The 16,562-nt window shown below is 40.4% G+C and overlaps 1 protein-coding gene across 2 annotated transcripts; it reads left to right on the top strand.

Annotated features, from left to right (window-relative positions):
* Positions 1-681: 681 nt before the first annotated feature.
* On the top strand, positions 682-14,626 carry DBR1 (debranching RNA lariats 1). Of its 2 annotated transcripts, XM_526319.7 has the most exons (8): positions 682-1,042; positions 2,011-2,135; positions 3,932-4,012; positions 5,451-5,536; positions 8,337-8,561; positions 11,782-11,862; positions 12,141-12,286; positions 13,053-14,626. In XM_526319.7, exons 1-8 carry the CDS (start codon positions 846-848, stop codon positions 13,747-13,749), a joined length of 1,638 nt encoding a protein of 545 aa, XP_526319.3. In that variant the 5' UTR covers positions 682-845; the 3' UTR covers positions 13,750-14,626. The 2 variants fall into 2 exon arrangements, with proteins under 2 accessions (XP_526319.3, XP_009444813.2); XM_009446538.5 differs by lacking the exon at positions 11,782-11,862 and having other exon boundaries at positions 687-1,042.
* The last annotated feature ends 1,936 nt before the right edge of the window (positions 14,627-16,562 follow it).

The following is a 16,562-nucleotide window of genomic DNA, read 5'->3' as shown; positions in this document are numbered from 1 at the left end:
GTATCTTTAGTAGAGACAGGGTTTCACCATGTTGGCCATGCTGGTCTCAAACTCCTGACCTCGTGATCCGCCCGCCTCAGCCTCCCAAAGTGCTGGGATTACAGGTGTGAGCCAGCACACTGGCTTCTTTTCTTTTCTTCTCTCTCTCTTTCTCTTTTGTCTCTCTCTTTTTTTTTTTTTTTTTTTTTTTTCAGACGGAGTCTCGCTCTGTCGCCCAAGCTGGAGTGCAGGGGCGCGATCTCAGGTCACTGCAACCTCCGTCTCCTGGGTTTGAGGGATTCTCCTGCCTCAGCCTCTGAAGTAGCTGTGATTACAGACGTGCGCTACTGCGCCCAGCTAATTTTTGTATTTTTAGTAGAGACAGGGTTTCACCATTTTCCCCAGAGTGGAAAGAAATTTTTAAACAAACAAATATCTAGAAAAAAATTAATCTGTCGTCGGCCTACAGTAAACAAACAGGAAAACTTAAACTGAGCTCTTCAGACAGAAGAAAAATGATTCCAAAGAGAAAAATGGAAATCCAGGAAGAAAAGAGTAAGGATGGAAAGAGTACATTTGTGGATGTATATACAAAAAGATATTGACTGCATAAAACAATAATTAAAAAAAAGAAAAAAGGAAAAAAAGAAAATAAGTTCCCTGGGATCCCAGAATTAGGTTTGACCTTCCCGGTCCCTCTCTCGCGAGATCTGGAAACCGGAAGTGAATTATTTTGCAGGCGTCTACACCCAGGCGGTGGCTCTACTTATTAAAGTTGGCGGGAGCTGAGCGATCAGTCGGTCCTGGGCTGGCTGTGGTGTAGGGCGTTGCAGGCAGCGCTCATCTTACCTCCTCAGGCCGGCAGAATGCGGGTGGCTGTGGCTGGCTGCTGCCACGGCGAGCTGGATAAGATCTATGAGACGCTGGCGCTGGCAGAGCGGCGCGGCCCGGGGCCTGTCGACCTCTTGCTGTGCTGCGGCGACTTCCAGGCGGTGCGCAACGAGGCGGATCTACGCTGCATGGCCGTGCCGCCCAAGTATCGTCACATGCAAACCTTCTACAGGTGAGGACGCGGCCGGGCCCGGACTTGGCGGTGGGGGGGTGGGACTGGGTTCCCTCTGCCACTGGCTGCCTGTTTCCCTTAGATCCTGTCTTTGTTCGCTCTGTGTCTCTAATTGGTGCCTAACTGAATACAGGGGTGAGGTAGTGGGAGGCGGGAAATGTATTCAGTTAGGTACTGTATTCAGTTAGGTACCAAATTATGTCAGTTTCACTAGCACCCTATCTCATTAGGTGCTTAGGAAATGTCACTTTGCTTCTTTCCATACACATCTTATCCATTTCACAGGGTATCGAAGCCTGGGAGGGGATAACCTGGAGGAAGAAGCTGACAGGTTTAGATAGCTACCTTGTACTTGATAGGACTCTGGAATTAGTTCATTCAATGATCCTGAAGTTTTTACTGGGCGCCTGCTATGTGCTTGTTGTGGTTCTAGAAGATGAGGTTATGGCAATGAACTCGAAACAGTTCTTGACTTAATTGAACGGGCACTGACTTGAGGCTCAAGGTGGAAGCTCTTCATTCCTAAGGGCAAGGATGGATACTGGGCAATTCCTTTTTTTTTTTTTTTTTTCTTGAGACAGAGTTTCGCTTTGTTGCCCAGGCTGGAATGCAGTACCGCGATATTGACCCACTGCAACCTCCGTCTCCTGGGTTCAAGCGATTCTCCCACCTCAGCCTCCCGAGTAGCTGGGATTACACCCAGCTAATTTTTGCATTTTTAGTAGAGACGGGGTTTCACCACATTGGCCAGGTTGGTCTCGAACTCCTGACCTCAGGGGATCCGCCTGTGTCGGCCATCCAAAGTGCTGGGATTACAGGAGGGAGCCACCGCGTCCAGCCCCAGGCAATTCCTTTTGAAAGAGCTTTTTAACTTTTTATGATGAACTCAGTTTCTTTTTTTTTTTTGGAACTCATTTGCTTTTCTGCTATGCCTAATTGTGGTAACTGACTTTGCTCTTATGTTCTAGGTATTACTCTGGAGAGAAAAAGGCCCCAGTTCTCACACTGTTCATTGGGGGAAACCATGAAGCCTCAAATCATTTGCAAGAGTTACCCTATGGTGGCTGGGTGGCACCAAACATTTATTATTTAGGTATGTGATTGTGTTTGTGGATAATTTTTTTTCCTGGGATGGAAGAGCTTATCAGGATTTGCGTTAGTTGGACTGTGTCTTGACATGTATGGTGTTTGGAGAATGTCATTAATTTAAATACTTAATCGTGAAAATTTAATTAAGATAGTTAATTATTAAATGGTTGATCATGAAAATATGCCCTTCATCTAGTGTTTTAAGCACTAGCTAATATCATTGCAAAGACCTCACACACTATTTGTAGTCTCTTCATTTTTTCTTACAATTTTTATTGAATTAAAAAAAGACCTTAAACTTTTATTAATAGAAATTCTTATGCATACACAAAAGTAGAGAATAGTATGATGAATCTCAGTACCTGTTAACCAGCTTCAACGACTATTATATTGCAATCTCCTGGATTTTTTTTTTTTTTTTTTTTTGTGGGAAGAGATGACTAGAGTATTTAAAGCAAGTCCAAGCGTTAGATTATTTCACTTATACATATTTCAGTACATGTTTTTAAGTGATAAGGATCTTTAAAAATACTACTACAGTACTGTTATTATACTTAACTGAAGTAATCATTATCTATTGCCATGTTCGTGGTCAGATTTCCCTGCTTAACGTAAAGATGTCTGCTTTACAATTGGTTTAAATAGGACCCAGACAAGGCCAGCCCATTTCATTTGGTTGTCATGACTCTGAAGTCTATTAGACTATAATAGTCTCCCTGTCTCGCTTTTTCATGCCATTTACTTGCTGAAGAAAACAGGAAGTTTGTCTTGCAGCATTTCCTGCATTCAGGATTTAGCTGATTGGATTCCTTTTATCCTTTGCATTTCCTATAATCTGCTTTTAGATTTTCAGACTTGATTAGATTGTCTCAATATTAGCCCCTATAAACTATATAGCCTTTTCATCCCTTTATTTTTCGAGACAAGGTCTGGTTCTGTTGCCCAGGCTGGAGTGCAGTGGCCTGATCTCAGCTCATTGCAACCTTCGCCTTCCAGGCTCAAGCCATCCTCCCACCACAGCCTCCCAAGTAGCTGTGACTGCAAGCGTGTACCACCACGCCTGGCTAATTTTTTTGTTTTTTTGTATTTTTTTGTGGAGACTGAGTTTGGCCATGTTGTCCAGGCTGGTCTCGAACTCATGAGCTCAAAGTGATCCGCCCACCTGGGCCTCCAAAGTGGTGGGATTACAGGGATGAGCCACCGCACCCAGCTTCATCCCTTTATTTAAATGTATATTCTTTCTAGAACAGTTTATAAATTTTACCAATGATGAGATCATATTTCAGAAATTTAGTTTCCCTACTTTGCTACTTACTGATCATCTTTTGATGTATTCATCCTATATTACAATATTGTGAAAAAGTGAAATTGTCAGAAGATGATCAATCAGAAATGAAACTAGAAGCTGTAGGTTCTTTATACCTTATACCTGTTGATTTTCAGGTTTATACATGTAAATCCATCATAGGACATTTTCCACCTCCCACTACCTCACCCGTGTATTCAGTTAGGTACCAAATTATGTCTGTTTCACTTTCAGCACCCTATCTCATTTGTCCCTTCCAGAATCTACTTAGTGTTTTGGCTCATCTAATTCCAGACCTTGCCTTTATATACTGTTATAATATATCCCTAATACACCGTTGGCATATTATTATGTAAAAAGCATAACCTCATCATGGTGCTTAATTTTCAAATAATTTTAGAACTGTGTGGAATTCCATCTAAATGGAATGGTTTATTCAGTCAGTGTAGAGATTCCTTTTGCCTACAGTAATTTTATTTAACTGTATTGTTTAGGTTTGGCTGGTGTGGTAAAATACCGAGGTGTAAGGATCGGTGGAATCTCTGGTATCTTTAAATCTCATGACTATCGAAAAGGTATTGTTTTGAGAATTATTTTTAAACTTTAGAACTTGCATGCCCCAGAGTAAGTTAAGCATGATATGTACTTTGACTCTTTCATATATCTTTGTATCCTCGATATAGTTTTATCAAGTCTTAGTATTTTGCTTTTTTTTTTTTTTTTTTTTTTTTGAGACAGAGTTTCGTTCTTGGTGTCCATGATGGAGTGCAGTGGTGCGATCTCGGCTCACTACAACCTCCACCTCTCAGGTTCAAGCCATTCTCCTGCCTCAGCCTCCTGAGTAGCTGGGATTACAGGCGCCCGCCACCACGCCCGGCTAATTTTTTTGTATTTTTAGTAGAGACGGGGTTTCACCATGTTGGTCAGGCTAGTCTCGAATACCTGACCTCAAGTGATCCCACCCACCTCTGCCTCCCAAAGTGCTGGGATTACAGGCGTAAGCTACCACCCCCGGCCTGTATTTTGCAATTTTTTATTTTTATTTTTAAGAAATAAAACAGTATAGATATAATTAAAGTTCATTGTTTATCTGTCCTCAATCCCGTTCCCTTCTTTTCTTCCCTCCCTCTCTTTGCCAGGCAGTCACTGTGTTGAATTTGGTGATTATAATTTACTTGATTATTTTACATCATTACCACATATGTAAGAACTTTAAACAATGTACTTGTTTTAAGCTTCATATAAATGTATCGTATTGCTTGTATCTTTCTCAAACTTGCTTCTTTGTTTAACATGTTTTGAAGTCTGTGTTGATACATGTAATCTAATCTGTTCATTTGTGAATAGTATTCCATTATATAAGTATATCACAACTGCATATTAATTTCATTGTGTCTGAATGAATTACACTTTGATTTCAAAGTTAAAGGAATAGCTTGGATTCACATCGATTTCACAAATTTCATGAATTACGTTGACAGCTAAAACTTACATCCTGAATATAACTGTTACAAGTCTGTTCCCTGCCACTTGGCTCTTTCTTATTCTAAACTGTTGGAATGGAGGTACAAAATAGGCTGTCTTCTCTGTGGCAGGTGTGGGTACAAATTGGAACCACTCTTGGGAAGCTGTTTATCAGGTTTTTCTATTTTATCTCAGGGATATCATTTATGCATATAATACACATATTTCTTTTTCGGCTTAAAACAACAATAATTTGTTATTTTATTAATATTGGGAGCATAAGGAACTAGTCTCTAGTCAACAGTTAGAAAGTAACTGAAGTGTGCCGGCAACCATGTGTGGGACCTTAGAAAGCAGATACACCCTTAGTTGAGCCTGCACAGGAAGGAGACTGCAGTCCACCATCTTTTTAAAAAATTTCCCTAGATAACTTTTTAAAATCGTATATATTGAAGGTGTACATGATATTTTGGAGACCTGTGTATATGTCTTTGTATTTGCAGTATTTAAGGACATTAAATATAGCTTATTTTTCTTCTTCAATCTAAGGTCATTTTGAGTGCCCCCCTTATAATTCATCTACAATCAGGAGTATATATCATGTGAGAAATATTGAAGTCTATAAATTAAAACAGGTACGTAAAAAGCGCATTACAGCAGACTTGAAAAAATTTTAAAGTAATTCTGTGCCAAAATGTATTTTGGTCATATTGGTATACTACTTTCAAGAAGAGCAATTCTGTATTTTTAAAATGTGGATCTTGAGTTTTTAGGAGGTTCACAGATGAACATTTTTTTTTCTTTTTTTGAGACAGAGTCTCACTATGTCACCCAGGCTGAAGTGCAGTGGCGCGATCTCGGCTCACTGCAACCTCCGCCTCCTGGGTTCAAGCAAGTCTTGTGCCTCAACCTTCTGAGTAGCTGGAACTATGGGCGCCCATCACCACACCTGCCTAATTTTTTGTGTTTGTAGTAGGGATGGGGTTTCACCATGTTTGCCAGGCTGGTCTCAAATTCCTGACCTCAGGTGATCCGCCTGCCTTGGCCTCCCAAAGTGCTGGGATTATAGGTGTGAGCCACCGTGCCTGGCAAAATTTTTTTTACTTCAATAATTACGAGTTTATTTTAGTAAGAATGAAAGATTTAATTCATGATTTCAAATATTACTTAGGTTAAGGCTAAAGAATACCTATTAAAGTGATATTTAAAATAAGATATTAAAGTGATATTTTAAAGAAAATATTGAAATAAACATTTTATTTTATGTAATAGTAATTAAGTAATGGTATTAAATAGAAAATAAGTAATAGTAAAGATGATAGAGGAAATGGGAAAATTGTGAAGGTGGTATGGAAACACTGCTTAATTGCAGAGTAGGTGAAACTAGGTTGTTTGAGAACCCATTACATGGCTGACACTGGGCTAAACAGACTTCACACTTGGTATTTCATATAATCTCCACTCAAACCCTATGAAATAGATGTAACTCTTAACTTCATCCCTTTAAGGATGAGAAGCCAAGGCTCAGACAGGTAAGTAACCTGCCCAGGACTTCCCAAAGTTTAGTGGTAGAGCCTGCCTGACTGCACTCATGCCCATCACACTGTCTCTAGAGCCTCTGCAGGAGTCTAACAATGCTTGCAAGTGTTTCTTTTATGCCCTGTGCATACAGTTCCCTTAAATAGATTTTCTCTTTCACCTATCTAAATCCTACCAGTCCTTTAAGACCCAACTTAGATGCCATTTCCCAACCATGAGTTTTCTTCTTTTTTTTTTTGAGACAAGGTCTCACTCTGTCACCCAGGCTGGAGTGCAGTAGTATGATCATGGCTTGGCTCACTGCAGCCTCAATCTGCCAGGCTTGGGTGATCCTCCCACTTCAGCCTCCCGAGTAGCTTGGACTATAGGCATGCATCACCTCGCCCAGCTAATTTTTTTCATATTTTTTAGAGACAGAGTTTCGCCATGTTGCCCAGGCTGGTCTCAAACTCTTGAACTCAAGCGATCCTTCCTCCTTGGCCTCCGAAAGTGCTGGGATTACAGGCATGAGCCACCATGCCCAGCCAGCCATGACTTCTCTAGTTTAGAGTCATTACCCTAGTTTGAATTTTTGTTGCATCTGTTGGCCATACCAGTTATTCAGTGGTTAGTCATATCTATCTAATATCTAATATTTTGTATTGTCTTGAGCAGTTATTTAAGTTTTTTTTTTTTTTTTTTGAGACAAAGTTTCACTCCTGTTGCCCAAGCTGGAGTGCAACAGTGCGATCTTGGCTCACTGCAACCTCCGCCTCCTGGGTTCAAGCGATTCTCCTGCCTCAGCCTCCTGAGTAGCTGGGATTACAGGCGCCCACCACCACGCCCGGCTAATTTTTTGTATTTTAAATAAAGGTGGGGTTTCACCATGTTGGCCAGGCTGGTCTCGAACTCCTGACCTTCAGGCGATCCACCCACCTCGGCCTCCTAAAGTGCTGGGATTACAGGTGTGAGCCACTGCGCCCAGCTGGTATTTAAGTTGTTTTAATTTCATTTTTCGAGTATTCGTTTCAGATTACTTGAAGGTTCTGGGGATAAGTAAAGTCTGGAGTATATTTTGTTTCCTTAAGTTGTTTAATGAAATACTAATTTATGTAGTAAACACAGTTTTTTAGTGTATACTATGTGAGCCTATTAGAATTTTTTTTTTCCTGGTAAATCTTTGGGTTTACTGAATCAGTCATGTTAGAGGTCTCATGAAATCTAGTGTCTCTGAATCTTCAAAACAGTAATTTCTTTTTTCTTTTTTTTCTTTTTGAGATGGAGTTTCACTCTTGTGGCCCAGGCTGGAGTGCAATTGCATGATCTTGGCTTATTGCAACCTCCATCTCCTGGGTTCAAGCGATTCTCCTGCCTCAGTCTCCCTAGTAGCTGGGATTACAGACAGATGCCATGACGTCCAGCTAAATTTTTGTATTTTTAGTAGAGATGGGGTTTCACCATGTTGGTCAGGCTCGTTTCGAACTCCTGACCTCAGGTGATCCACCTGCCTCAGCCTCCCAAAGTGCTGGGATTATAGGCGTGAGCCACCGCGCCAGGCCCAAAATAATAATTTCTTTACCAAAGAGGAAAAGAACTATGGTTATCATGTATTTTAGAAGCTAAGTGCTAAAGATCTTAGATGACTGGCAGTCTAATCAGAGTCTGTCTCCATTGCCTTGCCTTCCCACTGAAAATAAGAATGATTTATGAGCAGAGAAAATGCAGCTTCTCTTTGCCTAGATGAATGAGTTGCCTAGTATTTTTATCACTCTCTTAAAGTGTCCTTAGAATGAATTATACAGAATTCTAGAGATCTCAGTGGGTGAATGGTTGTATGGTGGTAGAGAGAAGGGAGGGGATTGTTTTGGTTAATCTGTTTTAAGAGTTTTCTTTCTTTCTCTTTTTCTCTTTTGAAAGCTGAAGCAGCCTATAGATATATTCTTGTCTCATGATTGGCCAAGAAGTATATATCATTATGGAAATAAGAAGCAACTTCTTAAGACTAAATCTTTTTTCCGACAAGAAGTGGAAAATAACACATTAGGAAGTCCAGCTGCCTCAGAGCTTTTAGAGCATCTCAAACCTACTTACTGGTTTTCTGCCCACCTTCACGTGAAGTTTGCCGCCTTGATGCAGCATCAGGTAGAAAACAAAATGTTTATTCTTTCATTTAACACACACTATTGAACATCTATGGACCAGACACAGTTGTAAAGTTAGAGAAAGAAGTAAAAGATAACTTACCTCTTGTGAGTAGCTCAATATATGATTCTGGGAAAGACAAGCAATTACAAAACAGTGTAATAAGTTTGAGAGAAAACGTAGGCAGTGGGAGCACCTAAGCCAGACTGTGGTGGGATGGGAACACGGGAGATGAAGATAGAGAAGGTTTTCAAAAGGTGATAGCTGAACTGAGTCTTGAAGTGCCAGGAAGAAACACACTGTAAGGGTATTTTATTTAGAGGGACTGGCATGTGCAGAGGCTCGAGGTCTGAGAGCGTGGGGTGTTTGGGGACTTGTAGGTAGTTCCTGTGGGACTAAGGCGTAGGGACTGATGAAGCTGGAACAAGATCATAACTGCCTTCTAGGGGCCATGCTCTGGAGTTATGATTTTAACCAAAGATGATGGGGAAATTTGGGGAGTGATGAAATCAGATTTTCATTTCAGAACGATTAGTTTGACAGCATTGTTGTGTATGGATTGGAGTAAAGTAAAATGGGAGGCAGAGCAGGCTATTTAAGCAAAAGAAAAGGTTTTAACCTAAGGCAAAGAGAGAATACAGAGAATGAAGCAGATTCTAGAGAGATTTTAGAAGGAGAATCATTGCGATTTGGTGACTGGGGGAAGAAAGAAGTCCAGGATGACCCCCAGTTTTCTTTGCTTAACTGCATGGATGATGTACTTGATGGAAGGTAGAAAATAAATATATACTTATAATGAAACTTCTATGGAAGTATGCATTTCTTCCTTTCACCTCTGATTCTGGCTGAACTCTGACTTTCCCATAAAGTAGTCCATAGGAAAACTGTTTAGAAAATGCTGGGTTAACAGAGTTACAGATTTCTTCTTGGAGACATGTAGAGAATTTCTGAGAGTCTTTATTGCACTAATGGGCATTGCCTTTCTCAAGAGTAGAATGTGATGCTTCCCAAACTTACTTAACCAAACACTTCTGTGTTAGAGGTATACTTTAAAAATGTTCCTCAAACACGGTTTGGAAGGTTTTGTCTGAAAATATACCTATAGGCCCTTTCTGTTGTGGATTTATTCTTCTCACTTCCCAGTTTCACTGGGAGAAGGAGAGGTTACTCTTTTCATTGTATCTCTGCATTAATAATATGTTTGACCTCTTTGTAATTGGCTCCTCAACTTCCTCTGACTGCCACTTTCTATTTTATCCCCTTTACCAACACCAGAGATCACTTTTCCTTGGACTTCTTTGCTGCCAATATCTGCCTATAATCTCCATGCCTTCCATTTTTCTTTTTTTTTTGAGACAGAGTCTTGCTCTGTTGCCCAGGCTGGAGTGCAGTGGCGCGATCTCCACTCACTGCAAGCTCCACCTTCCGGGTTCACACCATTCTCCTGCCTCAGTGTCCAGAGTAGCTGGGACTACAGGCGCCCGCCACCACGCCTGGCTATTTTTTTCTATTTTTAGTAGAGACGGGGTTTCACTATGTTAGCCAGGATGGTCTCGATCTCCTGATCTCGTGATCCACCCGTCTCGGCCTCCCAAAGTGCTGGGATTACAGGCATGAGCCACCGCGCCTGGCCATGCCTTCCATTTTTCTTAATACAGATTGAGCATCTCTAATCTGAAATCTGAAATGCTCTAGAATCTGAAATTTTTGACATGACACACAATTTTCAGATTTTTGGATTAAGGATATTAAACCAGTATGTATTCTGTAAATATTCCAAAATCTGAAAAAATCTGAAATTTAAAACACTTCTGGTCCCAAGCATTTTAGATAAGGCATACTCAGCTTGTACCTCACCAGAACTGAACTGATGCTTGGTCCTCAGCAGGAGATACCATAGTTTGCTTCCTTGTGTTTTTTCCTCCATGATGAAGCTGGAACAAGATCACAACTGCCTTTTAGAGGCCATGCTCTGGAGTTCAGGTTTTAACTAGAGATGCTGGGGAAAGGTTTTTTAACCTTTTCCAAAATGACCTACATGTTTGTGATTCTCTCCACGTTTCTTTCTGTCAATTCACTTTTGAAAAAAAAAAACCTTTATTGGAGTATAATTTACATACCATAAAATTAATATGTTTTGGTGTGGTGGCTCATGCCTGTAATCCCAGCACTTTGGGAGGCCAAGGCGGGTGGATCACTTGAGGCCAGGAGTTCGAGGCCAGTCTGGCCAACATGGCGAAACTCCATCTCTACTAAAAATACAAAAATTAGCTGGGCATGTTAGCACATGCTTGTAATCCCAGCTAATCGGGAGGCTGAGACAAGAGAATCACTTGAGCCCGGGAGGCAGAGGTTGCAGTGAGTCAAGATCGTGCCACTGCACTCCAACCTGGACGACAGAGTAAGACTCTGTCTCAAAACAAAGAAAAGAAAAGAAAAAAACCACATTTTAAGTGAACAATTCAGTGATTTTTAGTAAATTTCCAGAGTTGTGCTAATATCACATCATCTAGTTTTAGAACTTGTCCATCACCCCCAAAGATCCTTTGTACCTGCTTGAAGGCAATCCTTGTTCCTGCCCTCAGCCCCAGGGGAGCACTAACTTGCTTTGTGTTTCTATAGATTTGCCTTTCCTGAACATTCATTTAAATGGAATCGTAAAATATATAGTCTTTGGCAACTGATTTCTTTCATTTGCTTGATTTTGAGATTCACTCATGTTGTAGCATGTATAAATATTGCATTCCTTTTTACTGCTGAGTAATAGTTCATTCTATGGATATATCACATCTATTTTTGGTGTTGTAGCTAAGAAATCTTTGCCTAACCCAGAGTTACAAAGATTTTCTCCTGTGGGTTCTTCTAAAAATTGTAGTTTTAGTTCTGCCAGTTTACTTTTAAGCTCTTTTGTTTATCTTTAATCCTTGGGTTATATGCTTTGATTTATGTGTGTTCAATGCTTTGAGTTAACATCATCATCATCATTAGTTTTTGCCTTGAATTTTGTATGGAAATTGAAGCTCTGAGAAGTTAAATGCCTTCTCTTTCATCGCACAAGTGGGTATAGAATTAACTTAATTTTGGAAAAGTAACAGTCATTCCTTTGACACACAACTTAGGGGTATGTGTGATAAAGATTATTTTCATCCTATTCCATGTATGAAGAATTACCTGTGGTTGTTTTAACATTCTTTCTTAAATCATGATTCATATTGTCCAGGCAAAGGATAAAGGACAGACAGCCAGAGCAACCAAATTTTTAGCCTTGGACAAATGCTTACCACATAGAGATTTTCTTCAGGTAAGAAGAGTGAAGTGGCTTTATAATATAGTTGTACTCTTCCAGAGACTTAAAAAAATATAATTTTCCTTTCGGAATTTTTTTGTTCTGTTTGTAATTTATGTATTCTGAGAATTCTTTGGGGGTATCTTACTTATTAATTTAAAATTAAATGGATTGATTTAAAATTAAATAATTGAAATTAAATTTAAATTCCTTTTTATTTTATTAAATTATATTAAAGTGATTAGACTGTTAAAAATATATATGTATTTCTTAACATTGATTTCATCCTGTAGATATTAGAGATAGAACATGACCCCAGTGCTCCTGATTACTTGGAATATGATATTGAATGGCTCACTATTCTCAGGGCTACGGATGATCTTATTAATGTGACTGGGCGCCTGTGGAATATGCCAGAAAATAATGGCCTGCATGCAAGGTAAGTCAGACTTTATTTAGGACCTGCTTTTTCCATTGCATGCATAATTTTTATATCTCCCAGCTTTGTTTTGTTTTGTTTTGAAACGGGGTCTAGCTCTGTTATCCAAACTGGACTGCAGTGGTGTGATCTTGGATCTTGGCTCACTGCATCCTCTGCCTCCTGGGCTAAAGGGATCCTCCCACCTCTGCCCCCAGAGTAGCTGGGACCACAGGCATGCACCACCATGCCCAGCTAATTTTTTGGTATTTTTGGTAGAGATGGGGCTTTCCCATGTTGCCTAGGTTGGTCTTGAACTCCTGAGCTCAAGCTGTCCACCTCCCTCGGCCTCCCAAAGTTCTGGGATTACAGGCGTGAGCTGCTGTATCTGGCCTCCACCTTTGTTTTTAATCAAGGGAATTATTGTTGAATGAGTGTCAGAACAATTCAAAGTTTGCAGGTTTTCCATCTAAAAGAGACAGGAAAATGGACTGTTGAGCATTACCTCAAATAAATTTATAAGTGAATAAGTGTACATAAAACCATAATATGGTGAACATATAGTCCACACATTAAAATTGTTTTGGAGTATGAGTTAAAGATGGCTTTTTCTAAGAATTATTTTTATTTCTAAATGGTCCTTTGCTAAATTAACTCTAACTTTAAAAATGGAATTTTGATAGATGGCTTATTTTTTATCCTTGCACCTGAAGTCTGTAATTAGATTTCATCATTTATTGTTTAGAGCTGATAAAATGTAAAAAGCTATTGTTTTGTACTTTTATAGGTGGGATTATAGTGCAACAGAAGAAGGTATGAAAGAAGTATTGGAAAAATTGAATCATGATCTCAAGGTTCCATGTAACTTTAGTGTAACAGCTGCTTGTTATGATCCTAGCAAGCCACAGACACAAATGCAGCTGATTCATAGGATCAATCCTCAGACTACTGAATTTTGTGCCCAACTTGGCATCATAGACATCAATGTTAGGCTTCAGAACTCCAAGGAAGAACATCATGTGTGTGGTGAATATGAAGAACAGGATGATGTGGAGAGTAATGACTCTGGAGAAGACCGGAGTGAATATAATACAGACACATCTGCTCTGTCTTCTATTAATCCAGATGAAATAATGTTAGATGAAGAAGAAGAAGATGAAGATAGTATTGTAAGTGCACATAGTGGCATGAATACACCATCGGTAGAACCTTCTGATCAAGCTTCTGAGTTTTCTGCAAGTTTCTCTGATGTCAGGATCTTGCCAGGCTCTATGATTGTATCTTCTGATGATACAGTGGATTCCACAATTGATAGAGAGGGGAAACCTGGTGGGACTGTGGAGTCAGGGAATGGAGAGGACTTAACCAAGGTGCCGTTGAAGAGGCTGAGTGATGAACATGAACCTGAACAAAGAAAGAAAATTAAGAGGAGGAATCAAGCCATTTACGCTGCAGTGGATGATGATGATGATGATGCAGCTTAAGATGATTTACTTGTTTTGTTTTTGTGTTTGTTTTGTTTTTTTGAGATGGAGTTTCACTCTTGTCACCTAGACTGGAGTGCAATGGCGTGATCTCGGCTCACTGCAACCTCTGCCTCCCAGGTTCAAGCAATTCTCCTGCCTCAGCCTCCCAAGTAGGTGGGACTACAGGTGCCCGCCACCACACCCGGCTAATTTTTGCATTTTTAGTAATGACAGGGTTTCACCATGTTGGCCAGGCTGGTCTCGAACTCCTGACCTCAGGCGATCCACCTGTCTTGGCCTTCTAAAGTGCTGGGATTACAGGCGTGAGCCACTGTGCCTGGCCGACAATTTACTTGTCTTAGTATTATATGTAGATATGTGATTTTTTGAGACTGTATTTTTAGAGCTGAATTTTTGACTAAAGACTTAACTTTATAACAATGAAGATACATTAGAGAATTTTAGTTAGATATTGACTTTATCTTTAAGCTTTTGTATGTTTCAGATGCAAACATATTAAAGTTTCATATATTTACCTTACTGGGTATCTTTTTTTTTTGAAGACATACATTATTCACTTCCATTTTTACAATAAACACTTACTTAACGTCTACTTTGTGCCAAGCACTCTGCTATAATATGGGACCATAAAGATGAGTAAGACAAGGATTTTTGCCTCCAAGGACTTGTTATCACTGTAAACATTTTGATGTATACAATATGGCTATATTATATTTTGTTTTATAAAATCAAGCATTGTATATATTATGATATATGCTTTCTTTTCATTTATTATAAATATTTTTCCTGATCAGCTTTTAATATCTGTCAAATAAAAATTGAAATTGAAGATGGTATATAAGATTTCAGGAAATAAACTACTTTGAATACTAAACATTGGTAAACGTACAATCTTAATTTGCTGACATTAGTATAACCCTGCTGACTTTTGCATATTGAGGTTTTTTTGTTTTGTTTTGTTTTGTTTTTTGAGATGCAATCTCACTCTGTCGTTCAGGAGTGCAGTGGGGAGATATCGGCTCACTACAAGCTCCGCCTCCTGGGTTCACGCCATTCTCCTGCCTCAGCCTCCTGAGTAGCTGGGACTACAGGCTCCCGCAACCATGCCTGGCTAATTGTATTTTGTTTAGTAGAGACGGGGTTTCACCGTGTTAGCCAGGATAGTCTCTATCTCCTGACCTCGTGATCTGCCCGCCTCGGCCTCCCAAAGTGCTGGGATTACAGGCGTGAGCCACTGTGCCCGGCCAGCATATTGTGTTTTAACTTTAGCTTTAATTTTCATGTAACTATAGTAACTATGTAGGTCATTTTTGGCATAGTTCACCCCATAGTTTTAATTACTAGCAAGGATCAAGCTGCACAAATAACTGCCCCTCATGCTGCGTGATGGATTGCTAAATTAAAGTATTTTTGAAGATCCATATAGAAAAACTACACCTCTGTGCTATCTCTGGTTAAAATACCTGGGCCACCTGAAGAGATTGTCACTCCGTACTTCATATCAGAAGTCGTGGAATCCAAGATTGTTCCAGGATCTCATTATCCCATGGCAGTCTGAATCCAGGAGTTAATCTAGGAGAATAATAATGTAGCACTTGGCTTCTACCTTGTCAACATTTGACTTCATAAAGGTCTAGGATTTGGGGGATTTTATTTTTATTTCCTTCCATTTTTTGGTTTACTTTCTTTTTTGAGTTGAATAATTCACTCATTTTATTTTATTTTATTTTATTTTTTTTGAGACAAAGTCTCACTCTGTCACCCAGGTGGGAGTGCAGTGGCACAATCTTGGCTCATTACTGCAACCTCCACCTCCCAGGTTCAAGGCAATTCTGGTGTTTCAAGGTGAATCTCATGCCTCAGCCTCCCAAGTAGCTGGGACTACAGGCGCCTGCCACCATGTCCAGCTAATTTTTTTTTTTTTTTCAGGCAGAGTTTTGCTCTTGTTGCCCAGGCTGGAGTGCAATGGCATCATCTCAGCTCACCACAACTTCTGCCTCCTGGGTTCAAGCAATTCTCCTGCCTTAGCCTCCCAAGTAGGTGGGATTACAGGCATGTGCCACCAAGTCTGGCTAATTTTTTGTATTTTTAGTAGAGATGTGGTTTCTCCATGTTGCTCAGGCTGGTCTCGAACTCCTGACCTGAGGTGATCCACCCACCTCGGCCTCCCAAAGTGCTGGGATTAAAGGCTTGAGCCACCACACCTGGCCTAATTTTTTGTATTTTTAGTTGAAATAGGGTTTTGCCATGTTGGCCAGGCTGGTCTCGAACTCCTGGCTTCAGGTGATCCACCTGCCTTGGCCTCCCAAAGTGCTGGGACCACAGCCATAAACCACCTCGCCTGGCCCACTTATTTAATTTAATTAATTTATTTATTTGAGACAGTCTCATTCTGTCACTCAGGCTGGAGTGCAGTGGCATGATCTTGGCTCACTGCAACCTCCACCTCCTGAGTTCAAGCGATTCTCCTGCCTCAGCCTCCCAAGTAGCTGGGACTACAGGCCCATGCCACCACCCCCGGCTAATTTGTGTATTTTTAGTAGAGACAGGGTTTCACTATGTTGGCCAGCATGGTCTCAATCTCTTGACCTCGTGATCCCTCCACCTCGGCCTCTCAAAGTGCTGGGATTACAAGCGTGAGCCACGGTCCCGGCTTGCTTTATTTATTTATTTATTTTATTTATTTTCATCTTTTTTGAGATGGAGTTTCGCTCTGTTGCCCAGGCTGGAGTGCAGTGGCGCGATCTCGGCTCACTGCAAGCTCCGCCTCCCGGGTTCACGCCATTCTCCTGCCTCAGCCTCCCGAGTAG

Source organism: Pan troglodytes, chromosome 2, assembly GCF_028858775.2.
Source record: "Pan troglodytes isolate AG18354 chromosome 2, NHGRI_mPanTro3-v2.0_pri, whole genome shotgun sequence".
Taxonomy (NCBI): domain Eukaryota; kingdom Metazoa; phylum Chordata; class Mammalia; order Primates; family Hominidae; genus Pan; species Pan troglodytes.
The sequence above is the reverse complement of the archived record's forward strand: the minus strand, read 5'-3'. Positions and strand labels throughout refer to the sequence as shown.

Coding starts and splice junctions, on each gene's coding strand:
- DBR1 (XM_526319.7), top strand. CDS start 846: ATGCGGGTGGCTGTGGCTGGCTGCTGCCACGGCGAGCTGGATAAGATC. Junction 5,537..8,336: donor AAGTCTATAAATTAAAACAG/GTACGTAAAAAG, acceptor CTCTTTTGAAAG/CTGAAGCAGCCTATAGATAT. Junction 11,863..12,140: donor CACATAGAGATTTTCTTCAG/GTAAGAAGAGTG, acceptor TTCATCCTGTAG/ATATTAGAGATAGAACATGA.